This window comes from Chiloscyllium plagiosum, unplaced genomic scaffold (genome assembly GCF_037043375.1).
Source record: "Chiloscyllium plagiosum isolate Xiang-an unplaced genomic scaffold, Cpla_swu_hap1 HiC_scaffold_46, whole genome shotgun sequence".
Classification (NCBI taxonomy): Eukaryota; Metazoa; Chordata; class Chondrichthyes; order Orectolobiformes; family Hemiscylliidae; genus Chiloscyllium; species Chiloscyllium plagiosum.
In genome coordinates this window covers 4,523,848-4,544,754 of record NW_028270184.1, presented here as the reverse complement: position 1 = coordinate 4,544,754, position 20,907 = coordinate 4,523,848, and the positions used below count along the sequence as shown (strand labels likewise).

General features: G+C 49.5%; 1 protein-coding gene across 2 annotated transcripts in view; it reads left to right on the top strand.

The window, feature by feature from the left end:
• The window catches only part of LOC122543979 (calpain-1 catalytic subunit-like), an 86,995-nt gene extending 78,745 nt beyond the window's left edge, over positions 1-8,250 (top strand). For both annotated transcript variants that reach the window (XM_087983741.1, XM_087983740.1), the window contains exons 19-22: positions 795-873; positions 3,903-4,019; positions 7,299-7,357; positions 7,899-8,250. In XM_087983741.1, coding sequence (XP_087839867.1) covers positions 795-873; positions 3,903-4,019; positions 7,299-7,357; positions 7,899-7,925 — 282 coding nt within the window. In that variant the 3' untranslated portion in view covers positions 7,926-8,250. The remainder of the gene's footprint in view (positions 1-794; positions 874-3,902; positions 4,020-7,298; positions 7,358-7,898) is intronic.
• Positions 8,251-20,907: the final 12,657 nt, after the last annotated feature.

Below are 20,907 nucleotides of genomic sequence, written 5' to 3'. Positions count from 1 at the left end.
CTTCCTTGGCTTGATGACGTATGTTGGACTTGTCTTACCAACATGACATTAAGACCCTCTCAGCTGGCTGGAGAACAGCGGCACGATGGCTCAGTGGTTAGCGCTGCTGCCTCACAGCACCAGGGTCCCAGGTTCGATTCCGGCCTCGGGTGACTGTCTGTGTGGCGTTTGCACATTCTCCCCGTGTCTGCGTGGGTTTACTCCGGGTGCTCCAGTTTCCTCCCACAGTCCAAAGATGTGTAGGTTTAGGTGAATTGGCCATGCTAAGTTGCCCATAGCGTTAGGTGCTTTAGTCAGAGGGAAATGGGTCTGGGTGGGTTACTCATCGGAGGGTTAGTGTGGACTTGTTGGGCCGAACGGCCTGTTTCCACACTGTAGGGAATCTAATCTAACAGTCTCGCTCTGCTCCCTCCACACCCTACCCACCCCCCCCACCCTCACCGGATCAATATCCACCCCTCAACTCAGTCCAACATTGCCAAGGATCTGGGCCAATCTCACATTGTGTGTGGAATCTTGCTGTGCACAAATTGGCTGCCACGTTTCTTAAGTGACAATGGTGCCTGCACTTCAAAAAGGTGCTGCTCCGTCTCTAATGTGGTTGGGGGAGGAGGGGACGGGATCCCTGAACAGCGCTAGGTGAATGCAGTCTGTCCCCTGAGGAAAACCCCATCATTCCTCCCTCCCTCTCTCTCCCTGTCACGTCTAAGAGCTGCTAATGGTGGACCCAGCGCTGAGCTCAGTCTGGGACTATTTCCTGGGCCATTCACGGTGATGTGGATCTGTCTCTGCAGGGAGTTTTCCGACAGTTTGATCTGGATAAATCCGGCAGCATGAACGCCTACGAGATGAGGCTAGCGTTGGAGTCTGCAGGTACGGCGTCGCGGGCATACACACACCACGAGCTTCCGACAGGCCAAGCCGCATCACTGCGAGCTTGGAGTCACGTGTAGATCCACAGCCTGGAAACACAAGGGACGTCTCCGTATGAGAGAACAGGGATGAGGCAAAATCTCTCCACTTGGGGAGGGTGGAGGGATGAATCTGTACAATTCTTCCGCCGCGGAGAGAGGAGTCGTGGACTATATTCGAGGCTGAGGACAGGGAGAAGGCAGCAGAATGGGGTTGGGAAACTCATCAAATGGCGGAGCAGACTGGATGGGCTGAATGGCCTGATTCTGCTAGAGTATCTTATGGACGGCACGTTTCCTTCCCAGTAAACCAGGAGGGTTTTTATAGTAATAAAAACATAAATTGCTGGAAAAGCTCAGCAGGTCTGGCAGCATCTGTGGCCAGAAATCAGAATTAACGTTTCGGATCTGGTGACCCTACCTCAGAGGAAGGGTCGCTCAACCTGAAAGGTTAACTCTGATTTCTCTCCACGGATGCTGCCAGACCAGCTGAGCTTTTCCAGCAATTTCTGTCATTTTTGTCCGATTTATAGCATGCGCTGTTCTTTCAGGTTTTGTTTAGCAGTTGGTGAGAGGGTCATGAAGATCTAGTGGCATGGGAGTTTAAAAAAAAAAATCATTTATAATTGTCCAGAAGGCAGTCAAGAGTCAACCACATCGCTGTGGGTCTGGAGTCACATGTAGGCCCAGGTCAGGTATAGATGGCAGGTTTCTGTTTCGGAGATTTTCCATTTCCCATGAGTGAAGCAGATGGTTATTTTTTTCTGACAGTTGCAAACATTAGACTCTTAATTCCAGATTTTTATTGAATACAAATGCCACCGTATGCTGTTGCAGGATTCAAACCCGAGACCCAGGACGTCGCCGGGGTCTCTGGGTTAATAAGCTAATGATATGACCCATTAGACCATCACCTTCACAGTCAGTAATCCAGAACCAGAGGTGAATGTCCTGGGCACATTGGAATCCCATCATGGCAGGTGGGGAAATGTGAATTCGATTCAATGCAAAATGATCTGGAATGAAAAAACTTTAGTGTAAAAATCAGACAGTGGGACCATTGGTGAATGTTGTACAAACACATCTGGTTCACACACCTTCTTTGGGGAAGGAAATCTGCCGACCTACACGTGACTACAGGCCTGAGGCAATGTGGGTGACTCTAAACTGCATTCAGGGTGACTAAGGATGGGCAATAAATATCAGTCTAGCTGGTGAGGCCCACATCCCCAAACAAATTTTTTAAAAGTCTAGCTTTCATAGAGTCGTAGACATGTACAGCACGGGAACAGACCCTTCAGTCCAACCTGTCCATGCTGACCAGATAAGCCAACCCAATCTAGTCCCATTTGCCAGCACTTGGCCGATATCCCTCCAAACCCTTCCTATTCATATACCCATCCAGATGCCTTTTAAATGTTATAATTGTACCAGCCTCCACCACTTCCTCTGGCAGCTCATTCCATACACATACCACCCTCTGCGTGAAAAAGTTGCCCCTTAGGTCTCTTTTATATCTTTCCCCTCTCACCCTAAACCTATCCCCTCTAGTTCTGTACTCCCCAACCCCAGGGAAAAGACTTTGTCTATTTACCCATCCATGCTCCTCATGATTTTGTAAACCTCCTATAAGGTCACCCCTCAGCCTCCGACGCTCCAAGGAAATAGCCCCAGCCTGTTCAGCCTCTCCCTGTAGCTCAAACCCACCAACCCTGGCAATGTGTTGTAAATGTTTTCTGAACCCCTTTATGCTTAACAACATCTTTCCTGTAAGAAGGAGACCAGAATTGCACACAATATTCCAAAAATGGCCTAACCAATGTCCTGTACAGCCGCGACATGACCTCCCAACTCCTGTTCCCAATACTCTGACCAATAAAGGAAAACATACCAAACGCCTCCTTCACTATCCTATCTCCCTGTGACTGTACTTTCAAGGAGCTATGAACCTGCACTCCAAGGTCTCTTTGTTCGGCCACACTCCCTAGGATCTTTAATACCAGATTTTATTAATGGGCAGAAAGTTCCACCAAGATGGGATATGATCTTGTTCTTGGAGTGTTAACGTGGATTTCTATCCCAGTAACACTGCCAGCATCTCCTCTGCAAGGTGAGGGTCCAGTAGAGGTCTTGACAAGGCCTGGTGTACTCATTGCCTGGGCCTCTAGGCGTGTGATAACCTCAAAATGGACTAGCAGCTCCAGGCTAACACACCACTGACAGGCCCAGGCCATCCTCACCCATGCTCCCCTGCATTTCAGACAGTGGATAAAACTTGGGGATTTAATCTTACTCCTTAAATGTGTCCCCGCCTCCTCCCCATCTTCCTGCAAAACCAGCCCCAGGAGAACGAAGTCCTGGGGACTCGCTGCTCATTTACCTCATTTGTTTGGCTGTGCAGTAATGCCAATGTGTTGTATATAGGCTGCTTTGAGAGCTCTCCGAGGGCTTTGATGAGGTGCCGTACAAATGCAGATCCTTTCTTGCACATTCTAGTTGCTTATGGGACCTCCATTCAAAATCCGATTTGGCCCCTGAACTTCCCTCAGCGGTGGGCTAGTGAATCGGAAGCAGGAGCCTGTTCCAGGTTCCAATAAGTCAGTGGCTGATGTGATTGAGTTTTGAACCCGGAATCTGGTCTGCCTGTTTTTGAGCTTTGAAGAGATTAATGACCTCCGGGATCTGCCTTTCTACAAAACAGTCACCACCCAGAAAGGGAAGCTCATTGAGAGGTGATTCCCAGAGGCATGACAGGCTCGCTGTCAGGAGTCACCTTGCAGAGTGCACAGCTAGGCCTTGGGCCTAACTGGGCAGGCTTTGGGTGGTCTGTGGGCCTACCCACCAAGTCTCCACGTTGGGCCTGTAGCTGTGAGAAAGCCAAGCCAGGGCTTCGGGGGAGCTGCAGCAAAAAGTAAAATCTCAGGGACCCCCCCCCGAGCTCTGGTTTAGTGATGTCCGTGTGTCTGACTCCACTCTCTCTCCCCTTTGCAGGGTTTAAACTGAACAATCACATGCACAATCTGCTCATCACACGCTACGCGGAGCCTGACCTTTCTGTCAACTTTGATAACTTCATCTGCTGTTTAATCCGCTTGGAGAGCATGTACAGTGAGTGCCCCTTAACCTCCATTTCACATGTGTTGATTTGAATTGAACTGAATTTATTGTCACATGTACCGAGAGGCACAGTGAAACGCTTTGTCTTGTGAGCAATACAGGCAGATCACAGAGTTAAGTAGCATAGATAGTAAATAATAGGTAAACAGCGGCAAAAACAAAAACACAGGTATAGGTGAATGTTAAGAGTTTGTGATTCCATTCAGTATCTAACAACAATGGAGTAGAAACTGTTGTGAAACTGGGCTGGTGCGTGTGTTCAGGTTTCTGTACCTTCTCCCCGATGGTAGAGGTTGTAGAAAAACATTGCCAGGGTGGGATGTGTCTTTGAGAGTGCTGGTGGCCTTTCCTTGACAGCAGGCCTGGGAGATGGATTCTAGAGATGGGAGGTTGGCCTTTGTGATTGTCCGGGCCGAGTTCACCACTCTCTGTACCCGTCTTCGATCCTGAATGGTACGGTTGCCATACCGGGTAGTGATACATCCAGACAGAATGCTCTCAATGGCACACCTATAAAAGTTGGCGAGGGTATTCACCATCATGCCAAATTTCCTCAGCTGCCTGGGGAAGGAGAGACGTTGTTGGGCCTTTGTAACCAGTGCGTCCACATGAAGAGTCCAAGAAAGCTTGTTGTGGATGACCACTCCCAGGAGCCTGACACTCTCCACTCGTTCCTCCTCTGTGCTGTTAATGTGTAGGGGGGGGGGGCATGAATAACATCCCGCTGAAAGTCAATAATGAGTTCCTTGGTTTTGCCGGCATTGAGAGCCAATTATTCTCAGTGCACCATTTTTCCAGGTCTTCCACCTTCCTTCTGTAGTCTGTTTCATTGCAAACTGAGATTCGACTGACTGTGGTAGTGTCATCAGCGAACCTGCAAATGGCATTGGTCTGGTATTTGGCGACAGCGAGTACAGTAGGGGGCTGAGTACGCACTCCTGGGGGGCTCCAGTGTTCAGTGTTAGTGAGGATGAAATATTGTCCCCAATCTTCACTGATTGTGGCCTGTGGGTCAGGAAACTGAGGATCCAGTTGCAGAGAGTGGGGCTTAGTCTGAGATCACTACGTTTAGTAATCAGTCTGGGGATAATAGTGTTGTAGGCTGAACTGTCATCAATGAGTAGGATTCTTATTGGTTGTTCTTGGTGTCAAGATGTTCTAGGGAAGCGTGAAGGGCAAATGATATGGGATCTGACATGGGTCTGTTGGTCCAATAGGCAAATTGGAGTCGGTCAAGAGTAGTGGGGAGGCTGGAGTTGATTAATGCCATGACCAGCTTTTCAAAGCACTTCATGACCACCAAAGTGGTAGTCATTAAGACATGCTGCATGAGTTTTCTTAGGCACAGGGGATGATGTTGGCCCTGTTGAAACAGGCAGGGACAGTGACCTGCTGCAGGGAGAGGTTGATGTCGTCTGAGAAGACCTCTGCCAGTTGATCTGCGCATGCTCTGAGTGCACGGCCTGGTACTCCGTCTGGTCCCATCGCTTCCTTTGGATTCTCACAAAGGAAAACTGATCTGACCTCTGATGCAGTGACTGTTGGGATAGATGTGTCAGCACTTGTCGGAATAGATGTTATCTCTCCGCCGATATTCTGCTCAAAGTGAGCGTGGAAGGCGTTGAGAATATCTGGGAGGGATGTGTCATTGTCTGCTATCTTGCACTGTCTCTTTTTAGAACTTGTGATGTCATTCAGTCCTTGCCATAGTCGCTGGGTGTCTGTCTGGGTCTCTAGTTTGGATCAGTATTGGTCCTTGGCTGTCTTAATGGCTCTGTGAAGGTCATACTTGGATTCCTGATATTTGAGTGGGTCTCCTGATCTGAAGGCATCGCACCTGGTTTATCTCAGTTTCTGTATGTCCTGATCCATCCGGGGTTTCCTGTTGGGGAACACCCGGATTGACTTCCTCGGTATGCAGTCCTCCACACACTTGCTGATAAAGTCTGTGACGGTGGTGGCGCACTTGTCCAAGGTACCTGCGGCCTGTTTGAACACGGCCCAGGCAGCCGATTCCAAACAGCACCGGAGTTGATTCTTTGTCTCCCCCAACCAGAACTGGACCTGTATCCGCCAGGGGGGTCTCCCGCTTGAGTTTTTGCCTTTAAGCGGGAGCAGAAGCACGGCATTGTGGTCAGAGTTCCCGAAATGAGGGTGGGGGGAAGGAGTGGTGGGCATCTTTCACAGTGGTGTAGCAGTGGTCTAAAATGTTCACACCCCTAGTGGGGCAGGTAATGTTCTGGTGGTACTTGGGCAACACCTTCCTTAGATTGGCTTGATTGAAGTCTCTAGTTACAATAAACTGGGCCTCGGGGTGTTAGTGGTGGGGTATAGCACATCCAGAGCTCCCTCACCCCTTGCTTGTGGTATATACACAGCGGTAAATTCCTGTGGTAGGTAGAAGAGGCGGCATTTGATGGTGAGGAGTTCATTGCACCACAAGTTGATTTAAAAAGCAAACCCCTCCACCCTTTGTCTTACCCACAGACGCAGTACGGTCCATACGATGGATAAAAAACCCATCAGCCTGAAGTGCGCAGTCGGGAATGGATGGGTTGAGCCTGGTTTCTGTGATGCAGAGTGTGCAGCAGTCCCACAGCTCACACTGGAAGCTGAGCCGTGATCTGAGTTAGTCCATCTTGTTCTCCAGAGATTGTACATTTGCTCAGAGTAAGCTAGGCAGGGGCTCTTGAAACCATGTAGTCTCAGTCTAACCAGCAGGCCGGCACGCTTACTCCGCTTCCTCACAGGTTTCTTACATCTGAGTGGTCTGGTGGAGTGGATTGTGACTGCTTCCAGTTCAGTGATCCTTCCTAGGAGCCTGTGGAGCAGGAAGGTTGCAGTTGGGTGTATTTTTGCGGAGGGTCTGTTTATGACCCAGTGCAGCAGGTAATTTACTGTGTGCGGAGGGAGTGTGCTTAGGACCCAGTGGAGAAGGTAGATTTCTGCCTGTGTTCTGACTTGTCCAGTTAGTTCCTGGTTTCAGTTGCCGGCGACTCGCTGCTACAGGTTCAGCCACATTTTTTATTGTTCAGAAGCGTTTGGGCTGGTCTCCAGGTACATTCTGATAGATTTCATGTCAGACGGGTGTCGTATTGGGCCGAGAGCATTTGTGAATGTGTGTTTGTGTACCTTTTTGTCTGTCTGCGCCAGTCTGACTTTGTGCCCGTCTGTCTTTGTGTGTGTGTGTGTGTGTGTGTGTGTGGGTGTGCTGATGAGAACCAGAATAGTGAGATTGTGACAAGTCACTGTGCTGCTGTCTCACTGCAGGGTCCTTTGTGACGCTGGATACAGACCGAGATGGTATTGTCACTTTTGATGTGTATCAGGTCAGTACTGAGATTTGTTACTCCCTCATCCCTGCCCAGAATAGTTACCCATGCAATCTGTCAAAGCTTCAAAATAAAAATCATAGCATGATGGAATTCCCTACAGTGTGGGAGTGGGCCATTCGGCCCTAGAAGTCTGCACTGACCCTCTGAAGACATTCCCAGAGCCATACCTGTATCACGTAACCCTGCATTTCCCATGGCCGATTCACCTGGCCTGCACATCTTCGGACTATGGAAGGGAGCCCACGCAGACACTGGGAGAATGCGCAAACTCCACACAGACAGTCGCCGAAGAGTGGAATCGAACCTGGGTCCCTGGTGCCCTGAGGCAGCAGTGCTAACCACTGAGCCACCGTGCCATCATGGTTAAAGCATGCAGTATCTTTAACTCAGCCAAAACGTGGTCACCATTAATCCCTGAACCCTGCATCAGTGACGCTACCTCAGAAATACCTTGCTGGCTGTAGAGGGCTGGGGGAGGGTGGGGTGTTCTGAGCCAGTCCAGCCTCTAACCCTGATCTTTCTGTTGTTTCCACAGTGGCTGATGCTGACCATGTTTACTTGAGAACGATGCTGTGAAGTCTTGCCTCCTGCTGCTGTGCCCCACATGCGTGCTTCCCACACCAAGTGCCTTCCGCTGCTTAGATGGTGGACACCGGCCTTGTCCCGTGTCTTGCGAACGTCCCTCGCATTCCTCCCCCACCAGCAAATACCCCTCCCAGCTGCAGCTACGTTTTATCTTGGATTCGGAGCTAGGTTTCCGGGTGCTGTTTTATGACTGTGTATGTGTCTGTTTTTTTTAATTATTATTTCCGAAGGGCTGCCAAATCTTTTACAGGAAACTCAAATAAAACGTATCGACAGAATTAAAAATGCAACGCTCACGTGGACACTTGTTGCAGATCTCTTCGGTACGAGGGATGTTGAGCCTGTAGTGTTCAACGCTGCAGACAGGGTCCTCTGGTCTTAAACACACCTATCTGTTAGCAGCTTCCAACACCGAGGGGGGGAAGGGATCCAACCCTGGGCAGAAACTGGGGGCAAAGTACTAGAGTCCACGGGGATTCAAGTCTGAAAATGTGAAATTGTTCAATTTGGCAGGAAGAGGATATGATCTAAATGGGGAGGGGGTTACAGAGCTCAGACATGTCGAGGGATCTGGGAGTGCTAGTGCCTGAATCTCACATTTTGAGAATGCAGGTACAACGAGCAATTAGAAAGGCTCATAGAGTCTTCTCACTTATTGTGAGAGGAGTTGAATATAATTTTTTTCCACAGTGAGTGGTTCATGTGTGGAATGAACTCTCCAGAGGGAAGTGGTGTGCGATGACCAGAACATCTGTTGTTCACGTCCCACTTATTCCACAAATGTCTTCCAACATGCCTGAACAGATTGGTTATGAAAAATCTGGAAAGCTCCAGGCAAATGTTGGATAATGGAACTAGAGTACTCATGCACGATGGCAAAAATGAAGACTGCTGATGCTGGAAATCCGAGTCTAGATTAGAGTGGTGCTGGAAAAGCACAGCAGGTCAGGCAGCATCCGAGGAGCAGGAAAATCGACATTTCGGGCAAAAGCCCTTCATCAGGAATTTTTCCTCGGATGCTGCCTGACCTGCTGTGCTTTTTCAGCACCACTCTAACCTAGACTCTACTTATGCATGATGACTAGCAGGGATAAAATGAACCAAAGGGCTTGCTGTAAAACTCTCTGAATCACTCCGGAACAAAACTGATAAGCAAAACTGCCCCACTTGCGTGCCAAACAATGTCCGTGTCCAATGATAGACAGAGCGAAGTCATCAACAACCGACTGGTCAGATCGAAACTCTGCAGTGCTGCCACATCCAGTCGTGAATGGTGGTGGACAATGAAACAACTCACTGGAGGAGGAGGCTGGACAAATATCCACATCCTCAACGATGGAGGAGCCCAGCACATTAGTGCAAAGATAAGGCTGAAACATTGGCAGGAATCTTCAGCTAGCAGTGGGGAGTGGATGATCCATCTTCCAGAGGTCCCCAGCATCACAGATACCAGTCTTCAGCCAATTCCATTCACTTCATGTGATGCCAAGACATGGTTGGAGACACCGGATATTGCAAAGGCTACAGACCCTTCCAACACTGTGGTAATAGTACTGAGGACAGTTACAACACTTGCATCGACCCCACAATGTGGAAAATTGCCCAGGTATGTCCTGGACATAAAAAGCAGGACAAATCCAACCTGGCCAGTTCCCACCCCATCAGTCTACTCTCTCATATTAACGTTCTGGAAAGTGTCATCAGTAATGCTATCAAGCAGCCCCTGCTCAGCAATAACCTGCTCAGTGATGCCTAGTTTGGGTTCCCCCAGGGCCATTCAGCTCCTGACTTCATTACAGCCTTGGTTCAAACACGGATAAAAGAGCTGAAATCCAGAGGGGATCGGAGAGTGACAGCCCTTGACATCAAGGCTGCATTTGACCAAGTGTGGCATTGAGGAGCCCGAGCAAAACTGGAATCGATGGGTATCAGATGGCTAACTCTCTGCTGGTTGGATTTATACCTGGCAGATAGGAAGATGGTTGTGGTTTTTGGAGGTCAGTCATCTCAGCTCCAGGATATCTCTGCAGGAGTTCCTCAGGGTAGTGTCCAAGGCCCAACCATCTTCAGCTGCTTCATCCATGACCTTCCCTCCATCCTGAGGTCAGAGGTGGGACTGTTCGTTGATGATTGCACAATGTTTAGTGCTATTCATGGCTCCTCAGCCACTGAAGCAATCTGTGTTCAAATACAAGAAGGTCTGGACAATATCCAAGCTTGGGCTGATAAGTGGCAAGTAACATTGATACCACACAAATGCCAAGCAATGACCATCTCCAATAAGATGATCTAACCATTGCCTCTTGACATCCACTGTTGTTACAATTATTGAACACCCCTCCCTCCCCCCAACTGACCAGAAACTGAACTGGACTAACCACATAAACATAGTTTTTGGATGTAGGTTTGCTCGCTGAGCTGAAAGGTTCATTTCCAAATGTTTCATTACCTTACTAGGTAACATCTTCAGTGGACCTCATGCGAAGCAATGCTGAAAATTCCTGTTTTATATTTATGTTTGGGTTTCTTTGGGTTGGTGATGTCACTTCCTGTTCCTTTTCTCAGGGGGTGGTAGATGGTACATAAACATAATGGCTACAAGAGCAGGTCAGAGACTGAGAATACATCAGTAAGTAATTCCCCAAAGCCCATCCCACCATCTACAAAGCACAAGGCAGGAGGGTGAGGGGATACTCCCCACTTGCCCCTGGATGGGGGCAGCTCCAACAACACTCAAGAAGCTCGACACCATCCAGGGACAAAGCAGCCCCCACTTGATTGGCCCCACACCCACAAACACCCACTCCCTTCCCCCACCGATGCTCAGTAGCAGCAGCATGTATCATCTAGAAGATGCGCTGCAGAAACTCACCAAAGATCCTCAGGCAGCACCTTCCAAACCCATGGCCACTAGTATTTGAAGAACAAGAGGCATACATGGGAACATCACCCCCTGCAAGTTCCCCTCCGAGCCCCTCACCATCCCGACTTGGAAATATCTCACTGTTCCCTCAGTGTGGCTGGGTCAGAATCCTGGGATTCCCTCCCTAAGGGACACTGTGGGTCTACCCACAGCACATGGACTGCAGCGGGTCAAGAAAGCAGCTCACCCCTCCCCCTCAAGGGGTAACTAGGGACGGGCTGATAAATACTGAGCCCAGCCCCAATGTCCTGTGAGAGAACAGAAAGGAACTGAGAGAAACGCACTTCACTGTGATGCTGACTGTTTCAATCTGTGACCACAATCTGACACCAACAGACTTGTTTGTTTAAAAAAGCATCCAGCCATCATTATCTTTGATTTCCTGTTTCTAACTAAACAGACCCACTTCAACAAACCATATGATCTCTCACACACACACACACACACTCTCACAGACACAGACATACACACACTGTCACTCTCCAATGCCCATTCCTCTGGCCTCACTCATTCCCAGGTGGAGGGCACCTATACCTAACCTGTTGGTATTAGCACCTTCCCCCCCAACCCCCCCAGTGCAAGGTGGACCACAGCAAGAGGGGTTCTGCAGTGGTTCTAAACAACTGTTCATTTTTTTCCTCTCGAAAAGGAAGGTACCAGCACCCTTTTCCTTGTTAAATGTCCCTGTTGTTGGAACAGTGAAGGCTGGAACAGAAGAAACCAGCAATTCCACGTTTCATTTTAAACATGATTCTCTGTTTGATACAACATCCATTAGTCAGTGGTGGGGCTCAGGCAATGGGGCTGTGGAAACGTCCTTCAGGGAGGGGACAGAGCAAGGAGGCGTTTGGCTGCAGTAATAACACCCCTCCACCAGATGGGGCGATGGAGCTGTGCAGCAAATTCAAAGTCTTTGCTGTCCTCTGGTGGTGGGAACAGAGATCTGCAGCTCAAAGGAAACGAGAAAAACCTTTATTTTATTCATTCACAGGAAGTTGAAGACATGTCTGCATAGGCCCAGTGTTTATTGCCCAGGGGGCAGTTAAGTGTCTGTGGGTCTGGAATCACATGTAGGCCAGACCAGGTAAGGATGGCAGGTTCCTTCCCTAGAGGACATTAGTGAACTAGATGGGTTTTTCTGACAATTGACAACATAGCATTGGATTCTTAATTCCAGATTTTCTTTTATTGAATTCAAATTCCATCGGATTTTGAAAGGGGTCCTCAGGACATTATTTGGGGGTTTCTGGATTAATAGACCAATGATAATATACTGGAATAGCAAAATAGCAGGCCTCTTCCTGCCTTTAATTTCTTTGTAGTTCTGGCTCTTTGAAATCATTCTTGAAGATCAGTTTGAGATTTCCTCCCACTGTGGCCAAATTGAAAGGAAATTATTTCTGGGAGATTAACTTTTTGCTATTTTGGCCATGCTTCAAAGATTCTGTGGCCCCAGTTAACTCTCCGCTCATGAAAAGCTAATGTACATGCCTTAAATTCTTCCCATCTGTCTGCCACCTCCAAACAACTGACAACTTTGTTTTGTTTCTGCCTGTTGTGAAATTTAGGAAGATCAGTCAAACCATCCCAATATAATATGGGCTTGCCTGACCTCAAGGCATCCCAGAGTAGTCTAATCAACAAGGGAAGACTATATTCAGTCAGGCACATCCCTCTCAGCTCAGCACTATTACAGTTCTACTGCTTCTCCATTGAGGTGTCTCTGTGTCTGGTTAATGATCTGTAACTATCACATAAAACAAAATCATAAATCTTCTCATTAAGAGGAGTTTTCACACATACAACAAGCTGTTCAGAAAACTCTGCTCACATTTTGACAACTGTCACAAATTCTACCTCAGTTGCTGAGACAATCCCCATTCCACAGTACAGCACTTCCTCAGTACTGACCCTCCGACAGTGCGGCACTCCCTCAGTACTGACCCTCCGACAGTGCGGCACTCCCTCAGTACTGACCCTCCGACAGTGCGGTACTCCCTCAGCACTGACCCTCCGACAGTGCGGTGCTCCTTCAGTACTGACCGTTCGACAGTGTGACACTTCCTCAGTACTGACCCTCCGACAGTGCGGCACTCCCTCAGTACTGACCCTCCGACAGTACAGCACTTCCTCAGTACTGACCCTCCGACAATGCGGCACTCCCTCATTACTGACCCGATAGTGCAGCGCTCCCTCAGCAGTGACCTACCACTAGTGCGGTGCTCCCTCAGCACTGACCTACCGCTAGTGCGGCGCTCCCTCAGCGCTTCGTCAACACTGACCCTCTGACCGTGTGACGTTCCCTCAGCACTGACCCTCCAACATTGCCCACTCCCTCAATACTGACCCTTCAACTCTATGGCCCTCCCTCAATACTGATCCTCTGACAGTGCGGCACTCCTTCAGTACTGACCCACTGATAGTGCTGTGCTCCCTCAGTGCTGACCCTCCGACAGTGCGGCGCTCCCTCAGCACTGACCCTTCAATAGTGTGGCACCCGCTCAGCACTGACCCTCCGACAGTGCGGTGCTCCCTCAGTACTGACCCTCCGACATTGCGTCGCTCCCTTAGCACTGACCCTCCGACAGTACAGCATTCCTTCAGTACTGACCCTCCGATATTGTGGCGTTCCCTCAGCACTGACCCTTCAATAGGTTGAAGGTTGATAAGTCCCCGGGGGCCTGATGGTCTACATCCCAGGGTACTGAAGGAGGTGGCTCGAGAAATCGTGGATGCGTTGGTGATTATTTATTCAATAGATTCGGGATCATTTCCTGCGGATTGGAGGGTGGCTAATGTTGTACCACTTTTTAAGAAAGGTGGGAGAGAGAAAACAGGAAATTATAGAGTGGTGGGAAAGATGCTGGAGTCTATTATAAAGGATGAAATTATGACACATCTGGATAGTAGTAACAGGATAGGTCAGAGTCAGCATGGATTTATGAAGGGAAAATCATGCTTGACTAATCTTCTGGAATTTTTTGAGGATGTAACTCTGAAGATGGATGAGGGAGATCCAGTAGATGTAGTGTACCTGGACTTTCAGAAAGCTTTTGATAAAATCCCACATATGAGGTTAGTGAGCAAAATTAGGGCGCATGATATTGGGGGCAAAGTACTAACTTGGATTGAAAGTTGGTTGGCTGACAGGAAACAAAGAGTAGTGATAAACGGCTCCATTTCAGAATGGTAGGCAGTGACCAGTGGGGTACCGCAGGGATCAGTACTGGGACCGCAGCTTTTTACAATATATGTTAATGATATAGAAGATGGTATTAGTAATAACATTAGCAAATTTGCTGATGATACTAAGCTGGATGGCAGGGTGAAATGTGATGAGGATGTTTAGAGATTACAGGGTGACCTGGACAAGTTAGGTGAGTGGGCAGATGCATGGCAGATGCAGTTTAATGTTGATAAATGTATGGTTATCCACTTTGGTGGCAAAAACAGGAAGGCAGATTACTACCTAAATGGAATCAATTTAGGTAAAGGGGTAGTACAGAGAGATCTGGTGTTCTTGTACACCAGTCAATGAAGGTAAGCATGCAGGTACAGCAGGTAGTGAAGAAGGCCAATAGCACACTGGCCTTCATAACAAGAGGGATTGAGTATAGAAGCAATAAAGGTTCTTCTGCAGCTGTACAGGGCCCTGGTGAGACCACACCTGGAGTACTGTGTGCAGTTCTGGTCTCCAAATTTGAGGAAAGACATTCTGGCTATTGAGGGAGTGCAGCGTAGGTTCACGAGGTCAATTCCTGGAATGGCGGGATTACCTTACACTGAAAGACTGGAGCGACTGGGCTTGTATACCCTTGAGTTTAGAAGACTGAGAGGGGATCTAATTGAGACATATAAGATTATTAAAGGATTGGACACTCTGGAGGCAGGAAACATGTTTCCGCTGATGGGTGAGTGCCGAACTAGAGGACACAGCTTAAAAATACGGGGTAGACCATTTAGGACATAGACGAGGAGAAACTTCTTCACCCAGAGAGTGGTGGCTGTGTGGAATGGTCTGCCCCAGAGGGCAGTGGAGGCCCAGTCTCTGGATTCATTTAAGAAAGAGTTGGATAGAGCTCTCAAGGATAGTGGAATCAAGGGTTATGGAGATAAGGCAGGAACAGGATACTGATTAAGGATGATCAGCCATGATCATATTGAATGGTGGTGCAGGCTCGAAGGGCAGAATGGCCTACTCCTGCACCTATTGTCTAATAGTGCGGCACTCGCTCAGCACTGACTCTCCGACAGTGCGGTGCTCCCTCAGTACTGACCCTCTGACATTGTGTCGCTCCCTTAGCACTGACCCTCCGACAGTACGGCATTCCTTCAGTACTGACCCTCCGATATTGCGGCGCTCCCTCAGCACTGATGCTCCCTCAGCACTGACCCTCCGACAGTGCCTGCTCCTTTGGCGCTGACCCTCCAACAGTATCCACTCCCTCAATACTGACCCTTCAACTCTATGGCCCTCCCTCAGTACTGACCCTCTGACAGTGCGGTACTCCCTCAGTACTGACCGTCCAACAGTGTGACACTCCCTCAGTAGTGACCCTCCGACAGTGCGGCACTCCCTCAGTACTAACCCACCGACAGTGCGGCGCTCCCTCAACACTGACCTCCGACAGTGCGGCGCTCCCTCTTGGTGCTGACCCTCTGACAGTACAGCGTTCCCTTGGTGCTGACCCTCCGACAGTGCGGCGCTCTCTCTCGGTGCTGACCCTCCGACAGTGCGACGCTTCCTCTCGGTGCTGACCCTCCGACAGTGCGGCGCTCCCTCGATGCTAACCCTCCAATAGTGTGGCACTCCCTCGGTACTGGCCCTCCGACAGTGCGGCGCTCCCTCGATGCTAACCCTCCAACAGTGTGGCACTCCCTCGGTACTGACCCTCTGACAGTGCGGCACTCCCTCGGTACTGACCCTCCAACAGTGTGGCACTCCCTCGGTACTGGCCCTCCGACAGTGCGGCGCTCCCTCGATGCTAACCCTCCAACAGTGTGGCACTCCCTCGGTACTGACCCTCCGACAGTGCGGCACTCCCTCGGTACTGACCCTCCGACAGTGCGGCACTCCCTCGGTGCTGACCCTCCGACAGTGCGGCGTATCCTTGGTGCTGACCCTCCGACAGTGCGGCGCTCTCTCGGTACTGACCCTCCGACAGTGCGGCGCTCCCTCGGTACTGGCCCTCCGACAGTACGGCGCTCCCTTGGTACTGACCCTCCGACAGTGCGGCGCTCCCTCTCAGTGCTGACCCTCCGACAGTGCGGCGCTCTCTCTCAGTGCTGACCCTCCGACAGTGCGACACTTCCTCTCGGTGCTGACCCTCCGACAGTGTGGCGCTCCCTCGATGCTAACCCTCCAACAGTGCGGCGCTCCCTCGGTACTGACCCTCCGACGGTGTGGCACTCCCTCGGTACTGGCCCTCCGACAGTGCGGCGCTCCCTCGGTACTGACCCTCCGACAGTGCGGCGTTCCCTTGGTGCTGACCCTCCGACAGTGCGGCGCTCCCTCGATGCTAACCATCCAACAGTGCGGCACTCCTTCGGTACTGACCCTCCAACAGTGTGGCACTCCCTCGGTACTGGCCCTCCGACAGTGCGGCGCTCCCTCGATGCTAACCCTCCGACAGTGTGGCACTCCCTCGGTACTGACCCTCCGACAGTGCGGCACTCCCTCGGTGCTGACCCTCCGACAGTGAGGCGTACCCTTGGTGCTGACCCTCCGACAGTGCGGCGCTCCCTCGGTACTGACCCTCCGACAGTGCGGCGCTCCCTCGGTACTGGCCCTCCGACAGTGCGGCGCTCCCTTGGTACTGACCCTCCGACAGTGCGGCGCTCCCTCTCGGTGCTGACCCTCTGACAGTGCGGTGTTCCCTTGGTGCTGATCCTCCGACAGTGCGGCGTTCCCTTGGTGCTGACCCTCCAACAGTGCGGCGTTCCCTTGGTGCTGACCCTCCGAAAGTGCGGCGTTCCCTTGGTGCTGACCCTCCGACAGTGCGGCGCTCCCTCTCGGTGCTGACCCTCTGACAGTGCGGTGTTCTCTTGGTGCTGATCCTCCGACAGTGCGGCGCTCCCTTGGTGCTGACCCTCCGACAGTGCGGTGCTCCCTCTCTCAGAACAGGGAATATTTGGTGGGAGATTGAACTGAGGCATCCAGAATCAAGAAGGGAGTATTGGATCAAGTCAGTGAGGGAGAAACCCTTCCGGGAATGACGGACTCAGATTGAAGGTGATTGGCACAAAAAAAGCTGAGAAAAAACATGAAGAAATATTCTTGAGCAAGTGGGCTTTCTCTCGAACTGCCCAGCACTAACTGGAAATTGAAACATTGGTTCCGACAGTTACATGGTTACCCTGGCCAGTCATACATCCTTGATTTATAGACCAGAAAATGTTATGAGCAACGGGGAAATGAAGAGATGTTCAGAAATAATTAATTTGTAAGAAATATATTGAAAAAAATTATTTGTTTACCTTTTTGTCCATGAGCAACTGATATTAAATTTCTGCTCATTGAGTCTGGCACATAACTCAGGATATATATTCTCATCACACTGTGATGCTGTAACACTTTGCTGAGTATTGCTTTTATCAGAATTGTTGACAACTGTTTAAGAAAGAAATCCAATTTGCGATATTTTTGCCTGATTGCATCCAATTGCTTCCAGTGACTCTGCCAGGGGTTTACTGTCATCCAGTGGTTTACCAGTCCTCCATAACCTTGCTGTTTACTGCTCTCAAAACACAACTCTCTGCAGGGATGCTGGACTCTCAGCACTTTCTGGAGGGTGGTGTGTAGTAGGTGGGTGTGAGCAGTTATTTCGGGTGCTAGCATGGAACCAGTTAATCCGTGGGATGTGGAGGTCGCTGGCTGGTCCCAGCATTTATTGCCTGTCCCTAATTGCCCCTTGAGAAAGTGGTGGGGAGATGCCTTCCTGAACCGCTGCAGTCCATGAGGTGCAGGGACCCCCGCACAATGTTGTTAGGGAGGGAATTTCCAGGATTTTGACCCAGCGACACTGAAGGAACAGCCGATATAGTTCCAGGTTGGCACGGTGGCTATTGGTTAACACTGCTACCTCACAGTACCAGGGACCCAGGTTCAATTCCATTCTCGGGTGTAGAGTTTGCGCATTCCCCTGTGTCTGTGTTCTCTGTTTCCTTCCACAGTTTGGAGATGTGCAGGCTAGGTGGGTTAGACATGGGAAATGCAGGGTTACAGGGATAGAGGGGTGGGTCTGGGTGGGATGCTCTGTGGAGGGTTAGTGTGGGCAGAATGGCCTGCCTCCACACTCTAGGGGTTCTATGAATGGTGAGTGGCTTGGAGGGGAACCTGCAGAAGGTGGTGTTTCCACGTATCTGCTGCCCTGTCCTTCTAGGTGGGCGTGGGTTTGTAATGTGTTGTAGGAGGAGCCTGGTTAAGTTGCTGCAGTGCCTCTTCCAGATGGTACACACTGCTGCTACTGAGTGTCGGTGGGGGAAGGAATAGATGTTCGTGGATATGGTGCCAATCAATCGGGCTACTTTGTCCTGGACGATGTTAAACATTTTTTGAGTGTTGCACCCATCCAGGTAAGTGGGGAGTATTCCATCAGACTCCTGACTTGTGTGTTGGTGACAGGCTTTGGAGAGTCAGGCGGTGAGTTACTTGCTGCAGGATTCCCAGCTTCTGATCTGCTCTTGCAGCCACTGTAGCTATATGGTTGGCCCAGTTCCGTTTCTGGATGTTTGTAGTGAGGGAATAAATGATGACAGTATTGAATGCCAAGGGCTGATGGTTAGATTCTGCCTTATTGGAGATAGTCTTTGCTGCTGTTTGTCAGGATATCATCCAGATCTTGTTACATTTAAACATGGACTGCTTCAGTATCTGAGGAGTTGTGAATGGTGCTAAACATTGTGCAATCATTTTGGTAAAACATTCCCAACTCTGACCTTAAGATGGAGGAAAGGTCATGGATGAAGCAGCTGAAGATGGTTGGGCCTTGGACACTACCCTGAGGAACTCCTGCAGAGATATCCTGGAGCTGAGATGACTGACCTCCAAAAAGCACAATCATCTGACTATCTGCCAGGTATAAATCCAACCTGCAGAGAGTTGGCCCCCTGAAACCCATCGATTCCAGTTTTGCTAGGGATGCCACACTTGATCAAATGCAGCCTTGATGTCAAGGGCTGTCACTTTCTGACCCCCTCTGGATTTCAGCTCTTTGTCTATGTTTGACCCAAGTCTGTAATGAGGTCAGGAGCTGAGGGGCCCTGGGGGAAACCAAACTGGCTGTCACTGAGCAGGTTATTGCTGAGCAGGGTCTCCTTGATAGCACTGTTGAAGACAACATCCATCATTTCACTGATGATCGAGATTAGACTGATGGGGTGGTAATTGGCCGGGTTGGATTTGTCCTGTTTTTTTATGTACAGGACAGACCTGGGCAATTTTCCATGTTGTCGAGTAGATGCCAGTGTTGTAACTGGACTGGAACAGCTTCACTGGGGGAAGGCATAGCAAAACTTCCAAAGCAATGCCCAACATCACATCAAAGCAATATCTAACTCATCCAATACAACATCCAATGTTACTTCCAACATGCCCAACACAACATCAAACTCAACATCCAACTCACACTCCAGTGCGAATGCTAGCTTCCACAAGATCCAACTCACGGGTCCAACACAACGACCTGCTCACCCATTACAAATTCAAACTCAATATCCAACTCACAGGTCACCCACAACTACCAGCTCACCGATTACAAATTCAAACTCAACATCCAACTCACAGGTCACCCACAACTACCAGCTCACCGATTACAAATTCAAACTCAACATCCAACTCACAGGTTACCCACAACTACCAGCTCACCGATTACAAATTCAAACTCAACATCCAACTCACAGGTCACCCACAACTACCAGCTCACCGATTACAAATTCAAACTCAACATCCAACTCACAGGTCACCCACAACTACCAGCTCACCGATTACAAATTCAAACCCAACATCCAACTCACAGGTCACCCACAATTACCAGCTCACCGATTACAAATTCAAACTCAATATCCAACTCACAGGTCACCCACAACTACCAGCTCACCCATTACAAATTCAAACTCAACATCCAACTCACAGGTCACCCACAATTACCAGCTCACCGATTACAAATTCAAACTCAACATCCAACTCACGGGTCACCCACAACTACCAGCTCACCCATTACAAATTCAAACTCAACATCCAACTCACGGGTCACCCACAACTACCAGCTCACCCATTACAAGTTCAAACTCAACATCCAACTCACAGGTCACCCACAATTACCAGCTCACCGATTACAAATTCAAACCCAACATCCAACTCACGGGTCACCCACAACTACCAGCTCACCCATTACAAGTTCAAACTCAATATCCAACTCACAGGTCACCCACAACTACCAGCTCACCCATTACAAATTCAAACTCAATATCCAACTCACAGGTCACCCACAACTACCAGCTCACCCATTACAAATTCAAACTCAATATCCAACTCACAGGTCACCCACAACTACCAGCTCACCCATTACAAATTCAAACTCAACATCCAACTCACAGGTCACCCACAATTACCGGCTCACCGATTACAAATTCAAACCCAACATCCAACTCACGGGTCACCCACAACTACCAGCTCACCGATTACAAATTCAAACTCAACATCCAACTCACAGGTCACCCACAACTACCAGCTCACCGATTACAAATTCAAACTCAACATCCAACTCACAGGTCACCCACAACTACCAGCTCACCGATTACAAATTCAAACTCAACATCCAACTCACAGGTCACCCACAACTACCAGCTCACCCATTACAAATTCAAACCCAACATCCAACTCACAGGTCACCCACAACTACCAGCTCACCCATTACAAATTCAAACTCAATATCCAACTCACAGGTCACCCACAACTACCAGCTCACCCATTACAAATTCAAACTCAACATCCAACTCACAGGTCACCCACAACTACCAGCTCACCGATTACAAA